Raw genomic sequence first — 23135 nt, 5'->3', positions numbered from 1 at the left:
GTTGTAGGTGGTATTTTAGCATAGCCTCCGGGCTAGTTTGGTTTGCCAGTCTATCTTAATTCTTACTGGCCACACGGTGGCGCGGACGGACAGTTTAAAAAAAAAAGCTTGAAGCCACCAGAAGAAGCAGCAAAGCCAGTCAAGAGTTTATAAAACCATTACCCTTGTTTAGAATTACTGACAAGAATCCCCAAATATCTCAAAATATTTTTTAAAACAAAAATGATATTTTATTTCATTTGATAAAGACGTTTTGTCGAAGGGGAATTCCACTGATTGTTTAAAAAAAATCTTCATAATTCATTGAGAACAAACAAAACACTGGTAACTAAATTAATTTAATTTTGGTTTTATGTAACAGACTGGTTTCTTTAAAGCAGTAGTAATGTGATAAAGCTGGGGTTGCGATATCTACAAATATAGTTATCAATTTTATTTACTATCCAAAACAAAGCATGTCTTCTGAGTTTTATGTGGTTAATAAGGTTAATAATGAGGCGTAAATCTGAAAAAAAAAAAATGTTGTGACTATACCATTTTGACTTCCAACGCCCTGCAGGTATCCATGACCTATCAATGGATTTCAAAATGTTTCAAATTTATCTCAAAACCATCGTAAAACAAGATATCAGGCAACAAGCAGTGTATAACATATACATTTCGTGAAAACTTTTGAGTGATGTACCTTTTAGAGACCTTAAACGCTTCCCTGTCACCACTGTGGTGAACAATTCTGACTCAGCACGTTTCTTTAGAAAGGAGCATTTCTGAATGACTGTTTACATCTTAATGAATAAATTACACACACAATTTCAAAGTTCACTGAATATCATTTAATAAAATGGTACATGTCGCTTGCAGAATACCTGCACCTTTTTGTACATAAAAAAAACACTAGCCGTGCACTCTGTAACCATAACAACGCAGCACTAGCCTGGCTTGCTATGCTAGCTTAATCAGATGAACTAGTATATCATATATTGACTTTTATATAGGCTCGCTACTGACAGAACTAGCTTTCAGTTGCTATGAGAAACCGCCACTCGGAGAAAATACTTCTCTCAATGATTGGTTGTCCGAGAAAAAAAGTGACGTCACGGTGCATTTCTGAAAAGTTTGGATCCGACTGTACCACAAAAAAATCAGCTTCAGCATTTTTACAGAGCAGGCGCTTTTCGCAGGCCTCTGTGGAAACAGGCGGTGGCAGTTATGGGGAAAATAACGTTGTGTGTGAACACACCCTGGAACAAGTGGAACAAGTACACTCAGCAGAAGCGCAGGGAGCGCTTAGCTCCGCCCATCGCCTCGCCCTCAGCCGCGATGCTGTACTTTCCTCTCATTGAATATTCATGATTACATCATTACATCATTGGCTTAAGAGACTCAGGTATGGTGACGGTTGCACAGCTGGAAGTGTGCAGAGAGAGGGAGGCTGGCAGGCTGTCTGGTTGGGTTGGTTTCATTAGTAACGGGTCCCCTGGTGTACAGACAGCACAACAGCAGACGAGACGTTTAGACCTTGGGCGTGCTCAGGGACGAACTACGAGGCAAAAAGCGAAGTAAGGTTACACAATACTGGTCCGTTAAAAAGAAGCAGCATGTTCACTTGGGTAAATAAGGAGCAGGGAGGAAGAAACAAGGACGGCGATATGTTTCAAACAGTGACGGAGGGACTTCAAAGTCTCTATTCCAAAAAACTGCTGCCTTTAGAAGAAGCCTACTTTTTCCATGACTTCCACTCGCCGGCGCTGGAAGAAGCGGATTTTCAGAGCAAGCCGATGGTGCTTCTGGTTGGGCAGTACTCCACAGGGAAGACTACTTTCATAAGGTAATGATACCGTTGACACTTCGCAGTTTACGAATTAACGTAATTACAGAGTACGTTAAAAAAGACCCGCTCGAGACAGACAGTTTCCACTCACAGGAAAAAGCCCAGTCATGCTGTGTTAACACACCGAACAAACAGCAGTTTATCGCCCGTATGTTTAAAGAGTTAGTGTAGAGTAAATTCCCACTCTAGGCTCTAAACGCCACCTCACAGTAGCCCCACAGTCTGAAGCAGGACTCATTAAATAAACAGGCGGACACAGGTCACCTTTTCTTCATTGCGTGTGAAATAAACCAAATGCTCCCCGCAGGACTGCTGTAAATTTACAGCATTTAGTTTACAGTAAAATGCTGGTTTGCTGTTTTACATGATCATACTGTAAAAGTTTAGGCATTTAGAGCGGTAAATTGGTTAACAGTAACAACAGAGTATACAGTAAAACACTGTAAAAATATTTACAGTGAATATACACTACTTTACTGGCACCTCTGCCAGGAAATTACAGTAAACGCTATGGTAATTTTTTACAGTGTATGGAAGCCCATTCCCACCAGGTAGAGCAGAAGAAAGCAGTAATTCTGAAATTTTTGACATGGTGTCTCGAAATGATGACTTATATTTCAGAAAGTAAGACTTAGTAGCTTATTTTTTCCAAAATAATTACGTATGTTCAAATGATTACTTACTTTCTTGGAGTTTAGTAAATCCTTATTTTGACATAGGCGTTTGAGATACTAAGTCAAAATGTCAAGAAAATAAGCCATTGTTTGGACACAAGTCATTACATTGAGACACTAAGTCAAAATCTTGAGAAAATAAGTCATTATTTCACAGTGAAGTTGAAACAGAGAAGTAGAGGGAGAAAAAAAAAACAGACAATTTTTCCTCCTCTATCTTGCAGGAATAGGCCTCCATAAAATGATGTACACTGATCGGCATAACATTATGACCACCTCCTTGTTTCTACACTCATTGTCCATTTTATCAGCTCGACTTACTATATAGGTGTACTTTGTAGTTCTACAATTACAGACTGTAGTCCATCTGTTTCTCTGCATACTTTGTTAGCCCCCTTTTACCCTGTTCTTCAGTGGTCAGGACCCCCATGGACCTTCACAGAGCAGGTGCTATTTGGGTGGTGGATCATTCTCACCACTGCAGTAACACTGATGTGGTGGTGGTGTGTTAGTGTGTGTTGCACTGGTATGAGTGGATCAGACACAGCAGTGCTGCTGGAGTTTTTAAACACCTCAGTGTCACTGCTGGACTGAGAATAGTCCACCAACCAAAAATATCCAGCCGACAGCATCCTGTGGGCAGCATCCTGTGACAACTGATGAAGGACTAGAGGATGACCAACACAAACTGTGTAGCAGCAGATGAGCTATCGTCTCTGAGTTTACATCTACAAGGTGGACTGACAAGGTAGGAGTGCCTAATAGAGTGGACAGTGAGTGGACTGTTTAAAAACTCCAGCAGCACTGCTGTGTCTGATCCACTCGTACCAGCACAACACACACTAACACATCACCACATCAGTGTTACTGCAGTGCTAAGAATAATCCACCACCCAAATAGTACCTGCTCTGTGAGGGTCCATGGGGGTCCTGACCACTGGAGAACAGGGTAAAAGGGGGCTAACAAAGTATGCAGAGAAACAGATGGACTACAGTCTGTAATTGTAGAACTACAGAGTGCACCTATATAGAAAGTGGAGCTGATAAAATGGACAATGAGCGTAGAAACAAGGAGGTGGTCATAATGTTATGCCTGATCGGTGTACATGTACATAAAAAGCACACACTTTTTAATGAGTGCATGCTAAAGTAAGAAAACTACATTACATCTATGTGCATGAAAGCCTATAGGCTATTGACCCGCTCGCACAGTCTTGATTGCTGAGCACCCAGAAAACAAACACTGAAGCCATCATGTATATTTCGGACTGAAAATCGAACAGACTTTGTGTGTACCCTTGTCATCTGCCTGAACATTTAATCAGGAACAGGGCATGAAGAACTACACTGATTGTAATCACGATATATTTCCCTACCCTATTCTAACCTTCTTTTCTCACTCTAGTAAAAAAGATCCGGGCTACTTCCTTAATTTGTCTGACATTCAGTGTTTCGTTTTCCAGAAATGAGAACGTGTTAATAAGACTGAAGTGTTGTTTCCTCAAATCTTATAATTTTCTTCGAGCATATCAAAGAGGCTGAATTCACTCATATTTCTTTAAACATCTAGTGGTTTTAGTCTAAGACCTAGTTATAGGCTCTCAGGTCTGTGCCTGGAAAACTCATAGCAGGTCTTCCTTTCTGAGAAACCTTTAGCTCTTTGTCATCTTCTTGCAGGTTATGGTGATTAATGTTGTAGCTAGGAAGTTGCAGGAAGGACAAGGTTAATGAGGAGGTCTCAATCTGTTTTTGTATGCTAACCTCTGCACAAGGGAGTAAACTGTAATGTAGTCTTCTGTTCAGTAATGGCCGTCTCTTAAACAGGTACAGTATTTAATGACTCAACATTTTAGGGCCAGTTTCCCAGATATGGAAACAGTTTCCCTAGTTTCCCTAGTTTTTCACTGAGCCATAGTGCTGTGCCAGAGGTGAACCAGCATTGGAGGCTTAATGTTGGTCTGGGAAAATGGCCTTTAAAGTGTGAGCAGTCACATCACTGGTGTATGCATTTCATTTGATAATCTCTTATTTCAAAAACCCATAGAATGATTTCTGTTTTGAATTACACAGAGTCTGTTGTGAGTTGTTGCACCCTAATCTGACCCTCATCCCCTTCATCTATGCAAAACAATGCAAAGTTAATAGTTAATTAATCTTTTGTTTTGCTGCCAGTGGTGGATAGAAGCTGATTACAGTGCTTGTTTTTTTGTTTTGCTATTTTACTCAAGTTATGTTCCCATTTAATTTCATTGGAAACTGAAACTGCATAGCAGAATATTTGCATATCCTCATAATTTCAGATTGATTCTGAAGTTTGCAGTCAATCCCAAAAAAATCAGAATTCTAGTTTTTAGTTCCTAGAAATCATTATAGTCTATCTGCAACCATTTTAACTGGCTAACAAAAAGTGCAAATGTTGTATCTTTTTTTAAACATTTTAAAATAAAGTTCTTGATTAGTTTTCTATGGATTTAGTTTATCAAAGAGCACTTTTAGGTTTTTGTATAGTCTCTCTCATAACACTTTTACTGAAGATGAGTGTAGAATGTGGATGTTCTTTCTTTTTGCTCCTCTGGCTGTAGGTATCTCCTGGAGCAGGATTTTCCTGGTATGCGGATTGGGCCAGAGCCCACTACAGATGGATTCATCGCTGTTATGTATGGGGAGAATGAGGGGGTTGTACCTGGCAATGCCCTGGTTGTGGACCCCAAGAAACCATTTCGTAAACTCAATGCCTTTGGAAATGCTTTCCTGAACAGGTGATGATAATGTAAGGTTTCTTTTCTAATTGTCTGTCTAGATCTTTGGTTAATATGTTTCCTTAAGTCAAACATCCCCATCCTTCTGGTAAGCAGTTCATGGTGATTCAATCTATGTGTTGATTTGGTTCATGTATTATTGCTTGAGAAGTTGTAAGTTAAGTAAAACAGAAGAGTGTCTCCTTAAACTTCAAAATCGTTGTAGGGCCATGTTGTTTGCTAGAGATGTACAGATTTTCTGGGCTGATAGTTATTGTGGCCCATAACTGATCATTTTATTGTTTTGCGTTTCAAAATCTCTTTATGAAGTGCTGTAAGTGTAAGAGTAGTTAAAACTCTAAGGAAGGTTCACATGGTGTGTGTGTGCTTATTCTCAATTTTTTTCATGGAAGAGACACATTTTGCATTATGTTTTTGCGTGCTTGGCACCTCCATTGTAATACGCCATGAGCCACAGTCTTTTGTGCAGAGGCCCTCAGGTGCCCAGAGTTGAAAAAAGTTCTATTCAAAGCGGTAGCCTACATCATGAGTGTTTTTGTTGTCTGCTAACCAAACAGATCAAAGGTCTTCTGTGACATTTGATCGCAAATCAGGACGTAAATAAAAAGCAGCTTATTTTTAGTTGAGCTTGTTTTTCCTAGCAGCACCACATTTGCTGGTTAACAGTGTTAGTTAAACTTTCTGCCTGTACATATCGAAATGATAAATATTGTATCAGTTTAGACTGGGAAGGGTATAACAGCATTCGTCAAGTGAGGTGCTAATGAATGAAACATAGGAGTTCGAAATAGCATACTGGGTACTATGTGCTGCATATTGCACTGATATATACTGTATTTGGCATGCTATTCTTTAATAGTAGTATACAGCCCCTTAACTTTACATAGCTTAATCATTCAGTTTACTAATTTCAGTAGAATAGAAATATCCACCACTAACTGGCTGTACATGTGTCCATGCATGTGCAAGTACACATAGAAACTTATCTGCAGTAATTATCAGCAGAAATTCCACTATAAGGTGATAATATTGATTACATTTTCCATTTATCAGTTAAAACATACAGATCGCTAATATATTTATCAGCACAAGGGTGTGCTGTAGCACACCTTCATGATTCAGTTCATGAAGGACTTGACAGTTATCTGTTATAGAGTTAAGTCCAGTAAAACACTGAACTGTGCAGTAGGTCAACTGTCAGTGAAATAGAGTTACCCCATATTACCCTTCTTCACAGTTCGCAAGGCTTTGTGGCTATTTGAATATCTAGAGTACAGGCATGGATGTACACTCACAGTTGGTAGACGGTGTAACAGGATTGACATCCACCTGAGCTGTTGCCAAAACAAGAGTTTTCCATAACTATGTATTCTGCCACTGGCTGTGCCCGAGGAGAAGGCTTTAAAGAACCTGTTTGGAATGTGTGGTGTAAAGTAGTGCACTTGCATGGAATGGACAGTTTGCAATACAAATAAAAAGCACAAAAGCATCAGTTTGTTTCTGTTGCTTTTTGTGGTTTGTATGCTTATCAACAGTGATCTTCTACAATCTTGATGATTTTAGAGTATTTACTTTTATAATAAATAAATATTAAAATAAAACAAACCAGTGCAGTTCCTGTAGAAGAATGCAGTGCTACTTGTTATGTTCCCTAAGTACACTCCATTGCTTCCTTTCCTCATGGCCTTTATGACTTAATATAACTGGCACCACTTTCCATAAACAAGTTAGCTGTGGGAAGTGGTCGGTCACGCCTCTTTTTAAGCAGTAGTGGATGTTGTTTGCTGTGCTTTTTTTAATGTTTAACTTTAGCATGCAGACAGTTGGGGGAGTATTTTTTTCCCCTTGTTGCCTTTATATTTATGTCCAGGGGAAATGTGTTAGTGCTTCTTTGACAGTCACAGTTACAGAGGTCAAAGGCACACTTGACAGAAAACATCTCTTCTTTCCAGAGGAACCTCAAACAATGCACTTGTTTCCTGTGGACCAGTCTGTGCGTCATATGATGGCATATTTTGGAGCGACTGATTATCTTTCTCCCTTGAAAAAGTCCCAGTTGATCAGACCAGTCTAGTTATGTATCATTTTCTAAAGAACAAAACCTAAGCAAGCTATTTCTCCGTTTGATCCTCCCTAAAAATTTCAGTTGGTAGATGTTGCAATTTCCTCTTTCCTAAAAATCATTAAAAAAGAGTTATAAGAAAACCTAAACACATTTGATAATGTTTATGTTAGTTGTTTCACACAAAAAAGATCTCTCACTATAAAAATGTATAGTGGAAATGATTTGAGGTACATATATCATTGTTAGGATCACTGATTATGGAAAGAAATGTGTTTTATGCAACATTTCTTTTCTGATATTTGATTATGCGTCCCCTTGCTTTAATAATGGCATGAGTCCTATCAGGAAGGGACTAAACCAGTCTTTTGAGACAGTTCCTGTGTATTATAGCCACTCTTTCAGAAACTTGGTACACATTTCAGTTGGAGTTCTGTGTTGTTGTTTTTTTTACATTTTACCTGCTGCTCCAAATTTAGAACTGGAATTGGGAACTAGCGATTTTGATAGTGAAGTAAAGTGTTCCATGATATTTGTTGAACCAGTCACATACAGACACCCTACAGTTCTCATCTTGGAGTGTGATAATGACAGTGTTGTGTTCTGTTAAGACAAAAAATTGTTGTACAAGTTAGTGGAAGAGTGGGCTAAAATGAACTGGGGTAATCCTTACCTGACAGGATTAGCACTGGTCATTAAGGCACAGGGACATGTAATGTAAAGCATAAGAGAAGAAATGATATGTGTGACTAAAGCCCTATTTGGATTGGATTAGTTTATCAGGGGAATGTCTGTTATAAAATCCTCCGTGATAAAACTCTCACATCCAGAAGGCAATAAAATTACTCCACAACAAGCAGGTTTCTTGTGGGTTGTACTTTGTTTTATAATGTGAATAATAATGTGGTAATGTGAATACAAAGTAATGAGCCTGCAGAATCACGCTTTTTCATTGATTTTATTTTCTTTTTCTCCTGATAATGCTCTCACTGTTAACGTATGGAGTCAAAGTTTTACCACCTAACCAAGTAAATGGTTGAGTGGCTCTTCAAAAGCTTTCATTTTTCATTTTGCAATTTGGGAAGTGTTTAATGTCTCGGGGTGGTTCTCTAATATGTAGTCTAGGAGACCAAAACGAGTAGCAGCTATCAAAATCACATGATGTCTGTCTGGAAAAACATAGACATAATCCGGACAGAACTAAAATGATAAGAGCACCACTAAACCACTGAATATGGTGAAAAACAGTAGGTCATAAGCCCTGTAATTTTCACAGGGGAAGAGGGAGAAAAACATCGACATTTGGAGATCCAGGTGAAAATTAAAATTACAAAGAAACACCTGTAAAATAGAAAATTATTCCATGTAACTTTAATTACTTCATAAAAGGACTTAATTTTTTTGTCTGGTAAGCTTGATTTTTGTGTGTGTTCACTTCCTTGCTCTATTAGAAGTACAACCCTTACTTTAACCTTTAATGTAATTGTATTATTAATAATACTACTACTTCTGTCATTTGACCTTTTGAAGCAGAAGCTCAAATGAATAAAGTTCGGTAAATCCGTAGGGGAAGGCATCAGTTTTGGTCAGTTTCGTTTCCCATTGACTCAGATGGATGATTTACAGTCAACAAGCAGCTGTAGAGATCGTACCTGTGTTTGCTTTGATAACACACTTTCTTTTTTCTACACCGCCAGGTTCATCTGCTCTCAGATGCCCAACCAAGTCCTGCAGAGCATTAGCATCATCGACACGCCGGGCATCTTGTCTGGGGAAAAGCAGCGCATTAGCAGAGGTTAGTAGCAGCAGTGCACAATGTGTCAATGCTGTTCTCGACTCTGCCATGTTGCCAAACTTTTGCATTTTCTTATTGGGTTCATTTCAGCAAGAGAGCGCAGTAGTCTGAGGATCACATGACCACATGTGCAAGCTGTGAGGATTCAGCTAAAGTGTACACATAAAAGAATAAAATCTGCTGTCTCAAGCACTGATCATTCTTCTATCATGGCCTTCTCAAGTGTTCCACTTGACATGTTTGCTAGAGACCAGCATCTTGTTGGCAGGGAAAGGGGTTACTTCAGGTCAATGAGTTCTTAATGCAGTGTGATCGGATGTCACATGACCAGCCAGCTAGCCTCATGACGTTATGTGTGCTTGGCAGAGTCCTTCAAAGATCTACACCAGAGACCAGTCCTAAGGGACTTAAGTCCAGCCCAGTTTGTTGATTTCCCAGCTCAAACATACCTAATTCAGCTCAGCAGTTTTGAGGTTTAGTAGGTGTGTTTGAGCAAAGAAATCACCAAACTATGCTGGTCTTCAACGCACCAAGGCTGAAATCGATCTCCACAAAAAAAAAAAAATCAGATTTGCCACTGTTACATTGCTGGTGAAAATGTGCACCATTCCTTTAATGCAGGCTAGTTTTCACCAGTTTGTTTAAACATATTTTGCCGTACAGCTGTGATTCAGGCACAGTCATAGTGCTTTGGTCATTAGTTTTAATCTCAGTTACCAGATGCAAGCCTGCTTCTTTGTAAGGCATCATTTCCGTCTCTGCCCTCCATCCTGTGGGTACGGCAGGATGAACATAACAGCCCAAGCAAAGGGATGTCGCCATTTGCTGTCAGCACTTCTCACTTTCTATTCCTCATTTCACAAGTCTGGTTTGATCACCGTCTTGAATAAGTTGGTTTGTGTACATTTTTTACATTTTCACAGAGCTCAGATATTTATGGAAAAACAAGTAGTTCATGTAAATATTGTATCAGTTTAGACTGGGAAGGGTATAACAGCATTCGTCAAGTGAGGTGCTAATGAATGAAACATAGGAGTTCGAAATAGCATACTGGGTACTATGTGCTGCATATTGCACTGATATATACTGTATTTGGCATGCTATTCTTTAATAGTAGTATACAGTATTCTATATGGGACAAAAGTATGTATCGTACTACTGGGTAGGAGGGTGACTAGACTGCTAACATCAGGGACTGAGATCAGTGATCTCCACACCCATCCCATTATCCTTAGCCTTCCAATCACTGCTTCGCAACTGTTGCTAGCTGCTTTTCAGCTCTTTAGCAGCACATGTGGATATATGTTGGTCAAGTGATGTGCCAGCTGAGCTATTTTGACTGGTTAATAAGCAGTGTGACTCCACAAGAGCCTGAAAAGCCAATGCTATGCAGATTGTTTGGCTGAGGCTAACTTTAGTGAGTTACTGTTATCTTTATAGTAAGGTAATTTTTATTAAATAGATGAAGTAAGCAAACCGTAATAACTGTAAACTGTAATATATGAGCCATGAAACGATTGTGTTGAGATATTAAAATATTTGTGATATTTTACGTATTGAGAGATGGCATATTGTGATTAATTACTTTAACTGCAAATTATGCCTCCAAAAGGGTTTAGGTTTACACTTTGTTCATCTAACTTCAGTATATTTATTGCAGGAAAACAGAACTGTGAGGTGAATATCCGCATTCCAAAAAAAGAAATGATCAATATTTATCAGGCATTTTGGAGTAAGCTGACCCCAGAACAGCATTCATGCTCTGAGACATTTAATAAATATTGGACATTGCCATTGTATTAACAATATTTCAGCAGATGCTGTTATTTGTAAAGTAGACAAACAACATTAAAACAGGTTTTATCCTTATGAAGAATAATATATAGAGCAATTTACTATAACAGTGTTGGAAGGCTCACCCAAAGACTCTTAATGGTGTTTCTATTTTCTCTCTTAATTGTGGGAACAAACCCTGTTCTCCCATAAAAATCTAAGATTTAATGTAATGATTGCACTGACTCACTTCGCCTCAGAAAAGTGGATTTGGACAGAAACGCATTTTGGTAATCTATTAGTCTGACAGTGGGCTTAATGTATCAGTACTGTTTTTGAGCCCAAAATAGTGTGATATAATGTATAATGTTTTCCCTCCGACTCCTAGAGCAGCACATATTGTCATTTTGCTAAAGATTAGGATGGGGTTACCACTGTGGCAGCAACCTCACTATCTCATATCCACGTGTAACTTGTTCAAGGTTATTAATCAGCAATTCAGTTACCTTCAACACTACTCTAAGAAGTGAGGAATATGCAAAGTCATAGCAAAAGCCTGATAAATGAGTTGTGAGTTGTGCTTAGCCACAGGAGCAAGCCTTATCTTAAAACTCCAGGACACGGCGGAGGGTAAGCACAGGCTGGTGCAGGGTGGAGGGTCTGACGCAGGTTACACCAGGCTACAGTGCTGCGCAGTCGTTCAAATGTTCACCATGCTACTCTGGAGTGGAGGAGTAACACTCCATGGGCGTTCCACATCTGTTCCTGTTTCAAACCCCTTCAGCTGAGGCTGAATTCCTCCAACAGTTGCCCCTCAAATCCATTGATGATTCATTGCTGAAGTGAATGAAGTCAGCTAGTTACATACTTTATGATTTAAGTGCTTAGGATGGTTTTAGGTTGTGTAGGAATTTTTCTGTAGGTACAAAATGTTTGTTAAGAATGAATGTAGCTGAAGAGCTCTTGTTAGCTTTCATGCGTTGGGATGTTCACATTTTCTGAATTTTTTTTAAAAAAAAGTGTTACTTTTTAAGACGGTTTCAATTGAGTACTGATTTAGTGATGGTGGAGAGATTTTTTCCATTGATATACATAGGCATGACTTTTATAAAGACCCAGTTTCCCTTGATTCATTTGCCAAAGAGCAGCTTTAATGGTTCCCACATTGTAAAAAAATAGGCTCCTCCTTTTGGAAGGACTTGGCAGCATTTCCTAACATTTCTCTAACGATATGTAATCCATGTCATTGTTTTTCACAGTGTTATTTCCTCATGGCTGCTGAATAGTTGGATGAATGTCTTATTACATTATAATCTGAGTACATCACCATATGCACTTAATTGCTTCCAACGGTCCAGCAGCAGTTCGTTCAGTACAAAGTACATGTCTTATATTGTGAGCAGTTTTTGACTAAAGACCATCTTATGTATACAGCATGTTAGTAAGCAAAAATGATGCACTACCTGACAACTATCTTTAGCTTTATATCTTTCCTCCCTCTGAATAAGACTCCCTTGTCCCTACTAAAAGGGGAAGGCATTCTCACTCATTCAGAGGCTGAAATACATTTAGTAGTTTGATTGCAGCATCAGAGTCAGTTTCTGTTATAATGACAGTAGTTCTTGATTGAGTGCTCTGAAGAATCAGAAGAATGTTTAGTATGTGTTGTTCGTGTGCTGACCAATCTCGTATCTTCTCATCCAGCGTGTTTTGATCAGGGCTTGCACTGGGTCACATTTGCAGCTTGGTAGCCAGCTTTTTGTAGTTTCTGTAGACTAGTATTGCTAAACTGCTTCATCAGTTTAACAGAGTTAAATTGGTTGGTTATGTTAGAAAGGAAGCCCACGAGTTTTCAGTAGTCAGTGAAGCATGTTTCCAAATCTAATTGTATGTCATTGATCACAATTGGCAGTAATCAAACATATGTTTTCTGTTTAAACTGTATTGTCTTACACTGTATTGTCTTTACCACCAGTCTCTTAAAAATAACAGGAAAGCAGAGAACAGAGAAAAACAGGGATCCCCACCAGTTGAACCCCCTGGTTATGACCATTATGACTAATCACACTATACGTAATCAGGCCTTTCTACAGCACTGGAATTGTATTTAAATGCACAATCTACACAAGGTTGCAAATAATTATTGCAGGTGCAACACATAATTAGGTTTCTCAAAATATTCTCATCTTGGGCCAGTTTCCCAGACCCAGATTAAAGCAAAGCTTAGACTAAAAGGAATTTTCAATAGTGTTTTACCATTGACACTACAGTTTAGTCCACATCCAGGAAACCGACAATTAGTATAATTGTCCTAAATGTGCTGCAGTACCCAGAGATCTCTGCATAATATTCCGTCCCTGGTACTATATCCATGCCCAAAGCTGTGGACAAATTTAACCTTGGCTATTCATCTCCATCTTTTCATACTGTATTTCAGTGGTTCCACCTGATCCAACTAATGAGTTAATTAGCAAGCTCATTCGAAGTTGAAGTGGCTGTGCTACAGCAGAAAAACACATAAAATGTTCAAGGGGTACTCTGAGGTTAGGAACCTTAATCTAACCCCAAAAATACTTGTAAAACATACATAATAGAAGGTGTGGTGCAGTGAATGTACTTTAAATGTGTACAGAATTTTGTATCTATCACTTTTTTCAGTACATGCTCCTTTTAGAAACGCTCCTTTCTCCTCCACAGGCTATGATTTCTCCGAAGTCCTGCGCTGGTTCGGTGAGCGTGTGGATCGCATCATCCTCCTCTTTGATGCCCACAAGCTGGACATCTCTGACGAGTTCTCTGAGGCTATCAAGGCCTTCCGTGGCCAGGACGACAAGATCCGCGTAGTCTTGAACAAGGCTGACCAGGTGGACACACAACAGTTAATGCGAGTCTACGGGGCTCTGATGTGGTCCCTTGGCAAAGTGATTAACACCCCAGAGGTGGTGAGGGTCTACCTGGGCTCCTTCTGGGCCAAGCCACTGCAGAACACAGACAACCGTCGGCTGTTTGAGGCCGAGGCACAGGACCTCTTCCGGGACATCCAGGCCCTGCCACGAAATGCAGCTCTGCGCAAGCTCAATGACCTCATCAAAAGAGCTCGACTCGCCAAGGTCAGCAAGCTTTGAGTTGTCAGAGCGGCAATGCACTTTACAGAATCTTTGCTATGTTGTCTGTATTATTTGGAGCAGAGACTCCCTAACCTGGTTTGGTAGTACCCCTGTCTTGCTTATGTTGCCGTTTTCCCTACTCTGCATGCTACAAAACTTCTAAGAAACATTGAATGTTGAAATTTTTATATGTTTGGCAAATTAAACGTTTTGTTGATTCTCTAAGTGAAAATATCCACAGAGAACACACTTCTGCACACTTTAATACACATTCACTGTTCATTTGCTGAATTTAACACACATATACGTATATATATATATTTATATGTATATATATATATATATATATATATATATATATATATATATATATATATATAAATATATATATTATATAATATATAAAATATATATATATATATAAATTCAGCAAATAAACAGTGAATGTGCATTAAAATGTGCAGAAGTGTGTTCTTTATTTGTATACATATGGTATATTATTTTTATTTTTTTCACCAAATAAATATAAATTGTGCACTAAAAGTTGCAGAAAAGTGCCATATTTAAGTTTGCTCCTTATATAGGATGTGTAAACTTATTTTCCCTAGGGAAAATCAAAAGAACATATCATTTGACAAGTTTTTCAGTCATTTGCATTCAACTGTAGCTATTAGCCATAGTTCTGTTTGACATTGTCAGGAGTGAGCTTAAATGCTTATTTTGTGCTTAAATTCAGACTATTATAAAGAATACTTGCTATAAATTAACCATTCTGTATCAGGGCAAATGTTCATTTTAGATAATGCTGCCCTCTGCTGCTGTGTCACAGCTGTTTTGTCTTGCGTTTGATTGCGGTTCAGCTAGTGTTATTTTTGGCTTAACTGCAACATGCAAACCCACTCACTCTCAACGTGCTGCCTGGATGTGCCGAGAACAGCACTTACATCTGAGCCCTTCCAAAAAATCCATTTACGGAGCTGCCGCCGAGAGCACCTCTTATCTCTTCCACAATGTTTCCCCAATCCTGCCCAACAAACAGGAATCCTGGAGCTCTTTGCATTCTTTCCTACTGTGTGTAAGCCCATGTGAGTCAGTTATGTGCACGCTTCCATCCCTGAAAGGGTCTGGTGTATCCCTTTTCCCTGGTACAAGGAATGCTATGATGTGTGCTAACATAGTAGAGGTACTTGTTCCTCTGGCTTCCACTCTCCTTTGCGTTGCCACTCATTATGTTTACACCTCTCGGGCCGGTCGCTGGACCTTGACTGTCCATGGAAGGAAAAAACATGGAAAAAGCCTGGCTTTATTTTAGTCCCCGCTTGCAGCATGCTTCCTCTTTATTAAGGAAAGAGGTGTGTAAACACAGACACTGTTGACCATTCCTTTGGCAAGGGGCAGCCTCTAGGCGGACACCAGTTGATAACTTTAGATTATGTAACCAACTTGGGGGGAGCATGAGGTGAAGACCCTATGGAGCATAAAACAAAAGCTATCTCCATCAATCACTGAGACTGACAGCTTCCTGGTGATAAAATAAAGTCTACAAAAAGAATGGATCATCCAGAGTATAGTTGATATCTCAGATTTACTGTGTTTGGACAGGACGTTCTGTTATGTGTTCCAAGTTTTAATCGCTTCCATCTCAAACACCACATATTTATAGTTGAAGGTTACATAAAGGGTTATTTAAGTATAGGATGGCCATGCGCTTGAACTTACACTAATCCTGCTATATTGTTTTATATGCTTGTAGGTGCATGCTTACATCATCAGTTACTTGAAGAAAGAGATGCCTTCTCTGTTTGGAAAGGAGAAGAAGAAAGAAGAGCTGATTACCCACCTACCCGAAATCTACCAGATCCTGCAGAGGGAGCACCACATTTCGCCTGGAGATTTCCCCAACGTCAACAAGATGCAGGTAAACACTGTAATTAGTCACTTGCGTAAGTTGTTATTTAATCACCCGTCATGCCCTTATTAGGTTTCTTGTCGTTACAATGGATTGCTTTTGTAAACAAAGTTGCATTTGTGAACAAAGTGAGGCAGTACAGGCAATCCTCTCTCTTAGTTCCAGTAAAATTCAACATTTTTTAGCCAATGTGACATCCTTAAATTAGTTGTATCCTGGAAATCTTGATCAAATTTATTTTTTTCTATCTTTTGTACTCAGAAAAGCCCAGAAAATTAACACACAATGCATTGTTTTGCTGCAGCTTCTGGTAAAAAACCATGATCTGTTTCAAAAGAGCTCTAGAAATAATTCTAGTTGTGACAGTTTCTTTAAAAGTTATCTAAAAGGTACTATTTTGCATATTCCTGTCTCAAATGGATGCACAAAGCCAAAAATAGAAAAGTGTAAGTGCAGGATAGTGCAAGAAGTCAAACTGTTGTGAGTCAGTCAGCCAATGGCTCTTTACACCATACATCAAAACTAGAAAAAACTGTCTGTCCTTTCATGTTCACAGCGGTGATGTTTGCAATGATTATATTCCAGCAAACACCAGGTCCTGTACCACACTTATACCACTTTTTTCTGTTTTGTTTTTGTAAGCTAAATATATTGTAACAAGCTAAATTAGTAAGGTAGTGATAGCAAACCAAGCTTTTTGCAAACTAAGCTTTGCATAAACTATGCAAACATTTGATGACATGCCTTTATTTTGAACATTTTATATCCCAGTTAGAGAGCCTAGAGAGCTAGAGGCCTCCTGTACTGCAGCTTTTTTGTGTTTTTGCTAACACTTTACTGTTGGGCGGTGTTCATAAGGCTACATGAAATAAACATAGCCTAAAATTATTCTTCTTCGTCTTCTTCTCCTTATTATTATTATTATTATTATTATTATTATTATTATTATAGACTTAGTCCAACTTTGCATTATAACTTTTGAAAGCAGATGATACTGAAGTTATTCTCTGTCCCTTCTTCTCTAAAACTTATTTACAATTATCACCTAAAGTCAACTGAATATAAATCAAATAACAAAAAAATCAATTTTTATTATTAAATGAAAACTGTTATAATAACATTCCAACCTGCCCTCGGGGGATGTTTGAATTTTGGAACCAATGAACAGCAACAAGCAAATAATACCCAGTTAAGTCATCATGAAAAGGATCAATTAAATCCTCAACTAGCAGCCAACAGATGTTATTTATCCCGTGTAGAGAAAGGACTGTTCCTGGACTGTCAAGACTGAGACCGAACTCGAACTCAACACTACTTGTTGGAATGTTTTTATATGTATATGTCAGTTGTCATGTAGCCTTACATGTTTTCTTCTTTAACATAACTGAGTCATACAGCATTTCATGATAATGAAGCCTATTGTGAGCTAAATTCTTGTTTTGGTAAACAATGCAAATGGCTGACTGACATCTACGTTTTGCATGGCCTTTCTTACACCTAGGACTGAGTATTGTTCAAGACTTTCCATACTTACACAGTAAGTATGGAAAATACTTACTGTGTAAGTATTTTCCATACTTACTTTTTTTTACAGAAAGTGGGTGTGGCTTAAACCAAAAATGAGCGTGGGGTGAACAAATTGCAGACTAATCAAAAAGTGCTGTCGTTACTTGCATACAGAATGGAATTTGGACAGCCCATCAGCAGTCTAGGTTTTGGAAAAAAACTGCTTCTTGGCTCATGAATGCTAATAAGACTGACTAATTAGGTATTAAACTCTAATAATGAATAACAAGGAATTTTTCAATTATAATATTTCAGTCAGTACCAGAAAATGACTGACTTTTGAAACATTTGTAGCCTGCTTGCACAGGCTGCTGGTAATGTTGTGATGTAGGGAGAGACTTGTCAGCAATTCAGAGCAACAAAACTGAATGAAAAGCATACAATTGTCAGCATCTTGCTGCTAATTTTTTGTAATCCATACTTCTTTTCTTTATGAATAATAAGACGTTTCCAGGTAATTGTGATCTTGTTTACTGATTGACAACAAAATGGCCATTTGTAAATCTTTCATAAAGGCATGTCTAGAGAAGCCTTTTAACACATTGGCTGTTGTCCGTATCTGTCCTTCTGACAAAGCAGAGCATTGGTGAAGGCAACTTAATGAATCTTTAAGCTTCTCCAGTTTAGACATCTGTAAGAACATTACTGAACCTGGGACAGTTTTAGCAAACTGCCTAAGCCAGTGTGCAATAAGCAATGGGGTTTGATTCCTGAGGAGGACAGCAGACAGCCCTGTTATTGTGTGCTGAACAGAGGGACCATGTACTATAGTCTCGTCTGTGGATGTTTGCACAACACCAGGCACAGCAGAGGTTAGGCCCACGTTACCTGCTGTGTTGTAGAAACCACTAAAAATACCAAACACGTGTAATCTAAAGTGTTCCACATAATTTGAGCCAGAAAAAGTTTGTTTTTAGTGTTCCTTAAATACTCACAGAGATCTTTGAATGCATTATCTTGATAATGATAACTCTTGATACAGTAGTTGATTGCTACTGTACAATAGAATGCAATACAATGGGACAGAATAAACATAAGCATTGGGGTCTCTTAAGACTGGACAGCTTCCAGGTAGCACTTAGAAGATACAGGCTGAGCTCCAAATAGATTTACCTTCAAAGCCCAGCATTGATTATCATTTGTACAGTCTCGGATATCTCTAAAAAAAGAATCAATTCAGTGCTTGTTGATTTGCCCTTTTGCCTGCTCCACATAGCTTGTTAGCTTTGCCTGCAGTATCAGCAAAGCAGAAAAAAACATTACAACAGTAAATAAATCAATCAATGAAATCTTTCTTTTAAAACCCCTTAAAATCCCAGGCTTATTACATACTAAGAGTTATTATTCAGCAACTACAGGGACATCAGGGCAAACTGGTTGAGCTATTCTTAGGTTATAGAAGTGTGTAATAAAACTTTGGGCCCACTGTTGGGCCCTGGCCTTAATTAAAAGGGCTTAATTGTCAATTCTCTTACATCTGTTAATACAGGAACAGCTCATGCACTATGACTTCAGCAAGTTCCCCTCCCTGAAAATAAAGCTGATTGAATCAGTGGACAAGATGCTGAGCAACAAGATCTCAGGGTTGATGACCCTGATCCGGGAGGAGGAGGGCAAACTGCCACCTCAAATGGTGACCGGCGGTGCGTTCGAAGGCTCAGAGGACGGGCCGTTCGGCCATGGCTACGGCGAGGGCATTAGCGCTGGGGCTGACACTGAGGACTGGATTGTGAGCCGTGATAAGCCGCGCTACGATGAGATCTTCTACACCCTCATGCCTATCAATGGCAAGGTGACAGGTGTCAATGCCAAGAAGGAGATGATGAACTCGCGCCTGCCTAACACCGTGCTTGGAAAGATCTGGAAACTGGCGGACTGTGACAAGGATGGCATGCTGGATGACGAGGAGTTTGCTTTGGCTCAACATCTCATTAAGATCAAGCTGGAGGGTTTCGAGCTGCCCTCAGAGCTGCCTCCACACCTGGTGCCTCCAGCTCATAGGAAGAACCCCACTGCAGACATCCTGTACAACCACCAGGAGGACTGAGAAGTTGGTGTGTACACTCCAAACACAGCTGTTCATATGTAAATACCAGCCAGCAGCACTAACTGTTACGAGGTAACCAAAAATGACAAATGTGGCTACCAGTGAATGAAATGTGCTACCAGCTGACATAATTTTGCATTCTTTAGTGATGCTATTTAGGAATAAATTGAAGGAACAACTCACCATTCACTCACAAGTCCATCATTTCATGTGATTTATAATGTTGAAGACAATTGGATGGGCTTTACATTACCAAGGCGTAAATATTTAATGGTGTAAATATGGATAATTAATCAGGTTTAGGAGATTTGATGTGAAAAATTATTATAATTTTTGTTTACCACAACAAATGTTTTATTAATGGTAAAAATAGTATACAACAGTGCCACAACAAAACCTCCCAGAATGCTAACTTTACAGGAGAAGGAAAAAAACATTCTATACTTTTGATGTAAGTTAAGGTAACAATGTTTTTTTTCTAAGTCGATTAGGACCAGGTGTATTGGTCCATTTATCACACATTCACACAAAATATTAAGAGCAACAGACAGTCTTATTAAGAAAAATCCGAAGAAGATACAAGGTTTTGTTCTGACAGCAACAATATGCACAGTAAATATCATACAAATCCAAATGTTGTAACCTGTTACTTTGGTAGTTGTCTGCCTGTAGGGGTGGGCAGTATGATCATCATTATTGTGATCAATTATGTCATTATATGCTTTTGTGAGCCTAGAGTGGATACTGTCAGTACTTCTAAAACAGTGAACAGTTACATTATGATCTTGATACTGTTTTTGTGGGGGTTTTTTGTGGCAATTTCTGCCTCTTTCAAATTATCATCAGAAAAACAAAAAATCATCACAAGCTTTAATGTATCAGTATTGTACATCATTAGGCTGTCTTGAGGTTTAATGCGTCTAGTGAATATAGGAATATAGGAAATTTAATACAAATGAAAGACTAATACTAAAATTAGGCTTTAATACTTTTAAAGGTTGACAGTCAATCAGCGTGCACTAACAGCGTGCAGTCAGACTCTAGTTGACAGTTGTTGACTTTACATTCCCATGAGAACTGGCACTGTTCTGAATTATTTTTTGTGCTTAATAACTGATATAAATGTTTCATAATATGTGAAAGTGGATTATGCATAAACGCTCTGTTTGTTGTTCTGTTTGTACTTCTTTATGTGCTTTACATGGATGTTGCACGGCGCATTTGTTTTTATAACGCTGCAAGTCTTATGTTAATGCTGCATTTGAGACTGAACATTTCTGTTATGACAAAAGATTTATTAGCTTGTGCACTATTGTATAAATAGAAAAGTAATTAAATAACCCCTCTGAGTTTATATAAAAAAGATTTGGTCTTTTTGCTGGCTAGCAGTATCCTCAGTTTCCTTCACCATGTGCTGTGTACAGAAGGTCACACTTGAATTATGATTATGACATGTACAGTGCTATGTAAGATTTTTGGCAAAGCTTCATGGTCTATAAAAGGCTCTCAACGTTGTCACAGTATAGAGTTGCAGCAGGTTTTCTTTCAACTTGTCATCTGTGAAAGCCTAGACATGCTACATTTCCAGTTTTGATCATTCATTCCTTCCAGTGTTATGTCATATCAGACACTAAATACATATTAGTGTGAAGTTTGGACAGTGATTTCACAGCATTTCACAGTAGTTATTTAAAACAGCCATGTCAGTTTTATGGAATATATTACTTATTATTTGGAAATGTTGTATGCCTACTGTATTTTTGAAAAGAAATTGCTTTCACATGCGGATGCTTTCCTTCATTATGTGTTTATGATGAGAAGCACTCTGACGACACGGAATTAAATGTCGACAATGAAGGACCTCATGTATGTGCTTAAACTGGAACATTTTTAATTTTTTAATGAAATTTTGATGAAGTGGGCTCAATATTTACATGAAAATGTGCTTTATGTCTTCTTTGTTTAAATGTGACTTAATAATGCAGCATATTTCTTCTGATCATTAAATGACTAAAGACTTGTTCCATGGATGCAGTGCATTATTATACAAATGATACTATAACATAGTGATATGCCTTTGTCTGTCATTCATTTATTATAGTAACAATCATAATTAAATTTTACTGATTATCATAAAATTTAAAGGTATTACACTAATGAAACAACTCTTACTAAAATGAAAACAAATTATATGATAAATTATTACTAAACCAAAATAAATTATTACTTTAAATCTATGTGTTTCTGGTTATTGTGCACTCATAATCAAGATCAAGTGTAAAAGCCTTTTAGTTTAACTAATATTGGCCTTTATGACTTTTTAATGCTAAGTACTTTTCACTGTAAACTGTAAATGTGAAGAGGTAAGATTTGAATTTACCCTTTTATATGGAACAAGGGAATGAAGATATTAAATACTATTTAAAACACTTGTTTTTCTGATCATTTCACTTTTTACATTTATGTTTACAGCTTGTTTTTATGATCAGTTTTTATTGAAAATTTTACACGTTTACATGCAGAACTGATTGACGAGTAACAGCCCACAATTTAAGGAGAAATATATTGCTGTTATCGGAAGAAGACCTTGTATATCCAAAATAGTAACTTTACAGGAAAAGGAAAAACCAACTTTACTTTTAATGTAAGTCAATGGGACCAGACTTGCACATCTATTAAGCTCCTATTTGCATAGGAATCAAATACACAAAAAATTTCAATCTGGTTTTAGGCCACATCATAGTACAGAGACAGCACTAGTAAAAATTGTAAATGATCTATTATTATTCTCTGACCAAGAAAAAGTGTCTCTGTTAGTCCTCCTCGATCTTAGTGCGGCATTTGACACAATAGACCACGCTATCTCATTAGATAGACTAGAAAACCTTGTAGGAGTAACAGGAATAGCTCTTTCCTGGTTTAGGTCCTACCTCACTGATCGCTATCAGTTTGTTAATTTAAATGGTGAATCATCTGCCCTCGCAAAAGTAAAGTATGGTGTTCCACAAGGCTCTGTTTTAGGACCTGTATTATTCACACTATATATGCTACCACTGGGCACCATTATCAGTAAACACGGCATAAATTTCCACTGTTATGCCGATGACACTCAGTTATATTTAGCAAGCGAACTGGATGATAAAATTAAACTTGGCAAGTATAAAAAGACGTAAAAGACTGGATGTCGAGTAACTTTCTCCTTCTTAATTTGGATAAAACAGAGGTTCTACTTCTTGGTCCAAAAGCAGCTAGAAACAAACTGTCTAATTTTACACTTAAACTTAACAATTTCTCAGTTGCATCAAGCTCACCTGTAAAAAATCTTGGTGTCATGATAGACCCTGATCTGTCCTTCGAGGCACATATAACTAATATCACTAGAACAGCCTTCCTGCATCTCCGCAATATTGCTAAATTAAGAAATGCATTATCTCTACAGGGCGGCACGGTGGCGCAGTGGGTAGCGCTGTCGCTTCACAGCAAGAATGGCCTGGGTTCGATTCCCGGCTGGGTGACCAGGGTCATTTCTGTGTGGAGTTTGCATGTTCTCCCCGTGTCTGCGTGGGTTTCCTCCGGGTACTCCGGTTTCCTCCCACAGTCCAAAACATGCAG

At 38.4% G+C, this 23135-nt stretch overlaps 1 protein-coding gene across 1 annotated transcript; it reads left to right on the top strand.

The window, feature by feature from the left end:
* Positions 1–1366: 1366 nt before the first annotated feature.
* Positions 1367–21551, top strand: ehd4 (EH-domain containing 4). The gene is made up of 6 exons (XM_036592707.1): positions 1367–1828; positions 5088–5264; positions 9024–9121; positions 13592–14004; positions 15755–15919; positions 18966–21551. Exons 1-6 carry the CDS (start codon positions 1599–1601, stop codon positions 19521–19523), a joined length of 1641 nt encoding a protein of 546 aa, XP_036448600.1. The 5' UTR covers positions 1367–1598; the 3' UTR covers positions 19524–21551.
* The last annotated feature ends 1584 nt before the right edge of the window (positions 21552–23135 follow it).

Source organism: Colossoma macropomum, unplaced genomic scaffold, assembly GCF_904425465.1.
Source record: "Colossoma macropomum unplaced genomic scaffold, Colossoma_macropomum, whole genome shotgun sequence".
Lineage (NCBI taxonomy): Eukaryota > Metazoa > Chordata > Actinopteri > Characiformes > Serrasalmidae > Colossoma > Colossoma macropomum.
Note: the sequence above shows the minus strand (reverse complement) of the source record. Positions and strands in the feature narration are given on the sequence as shown.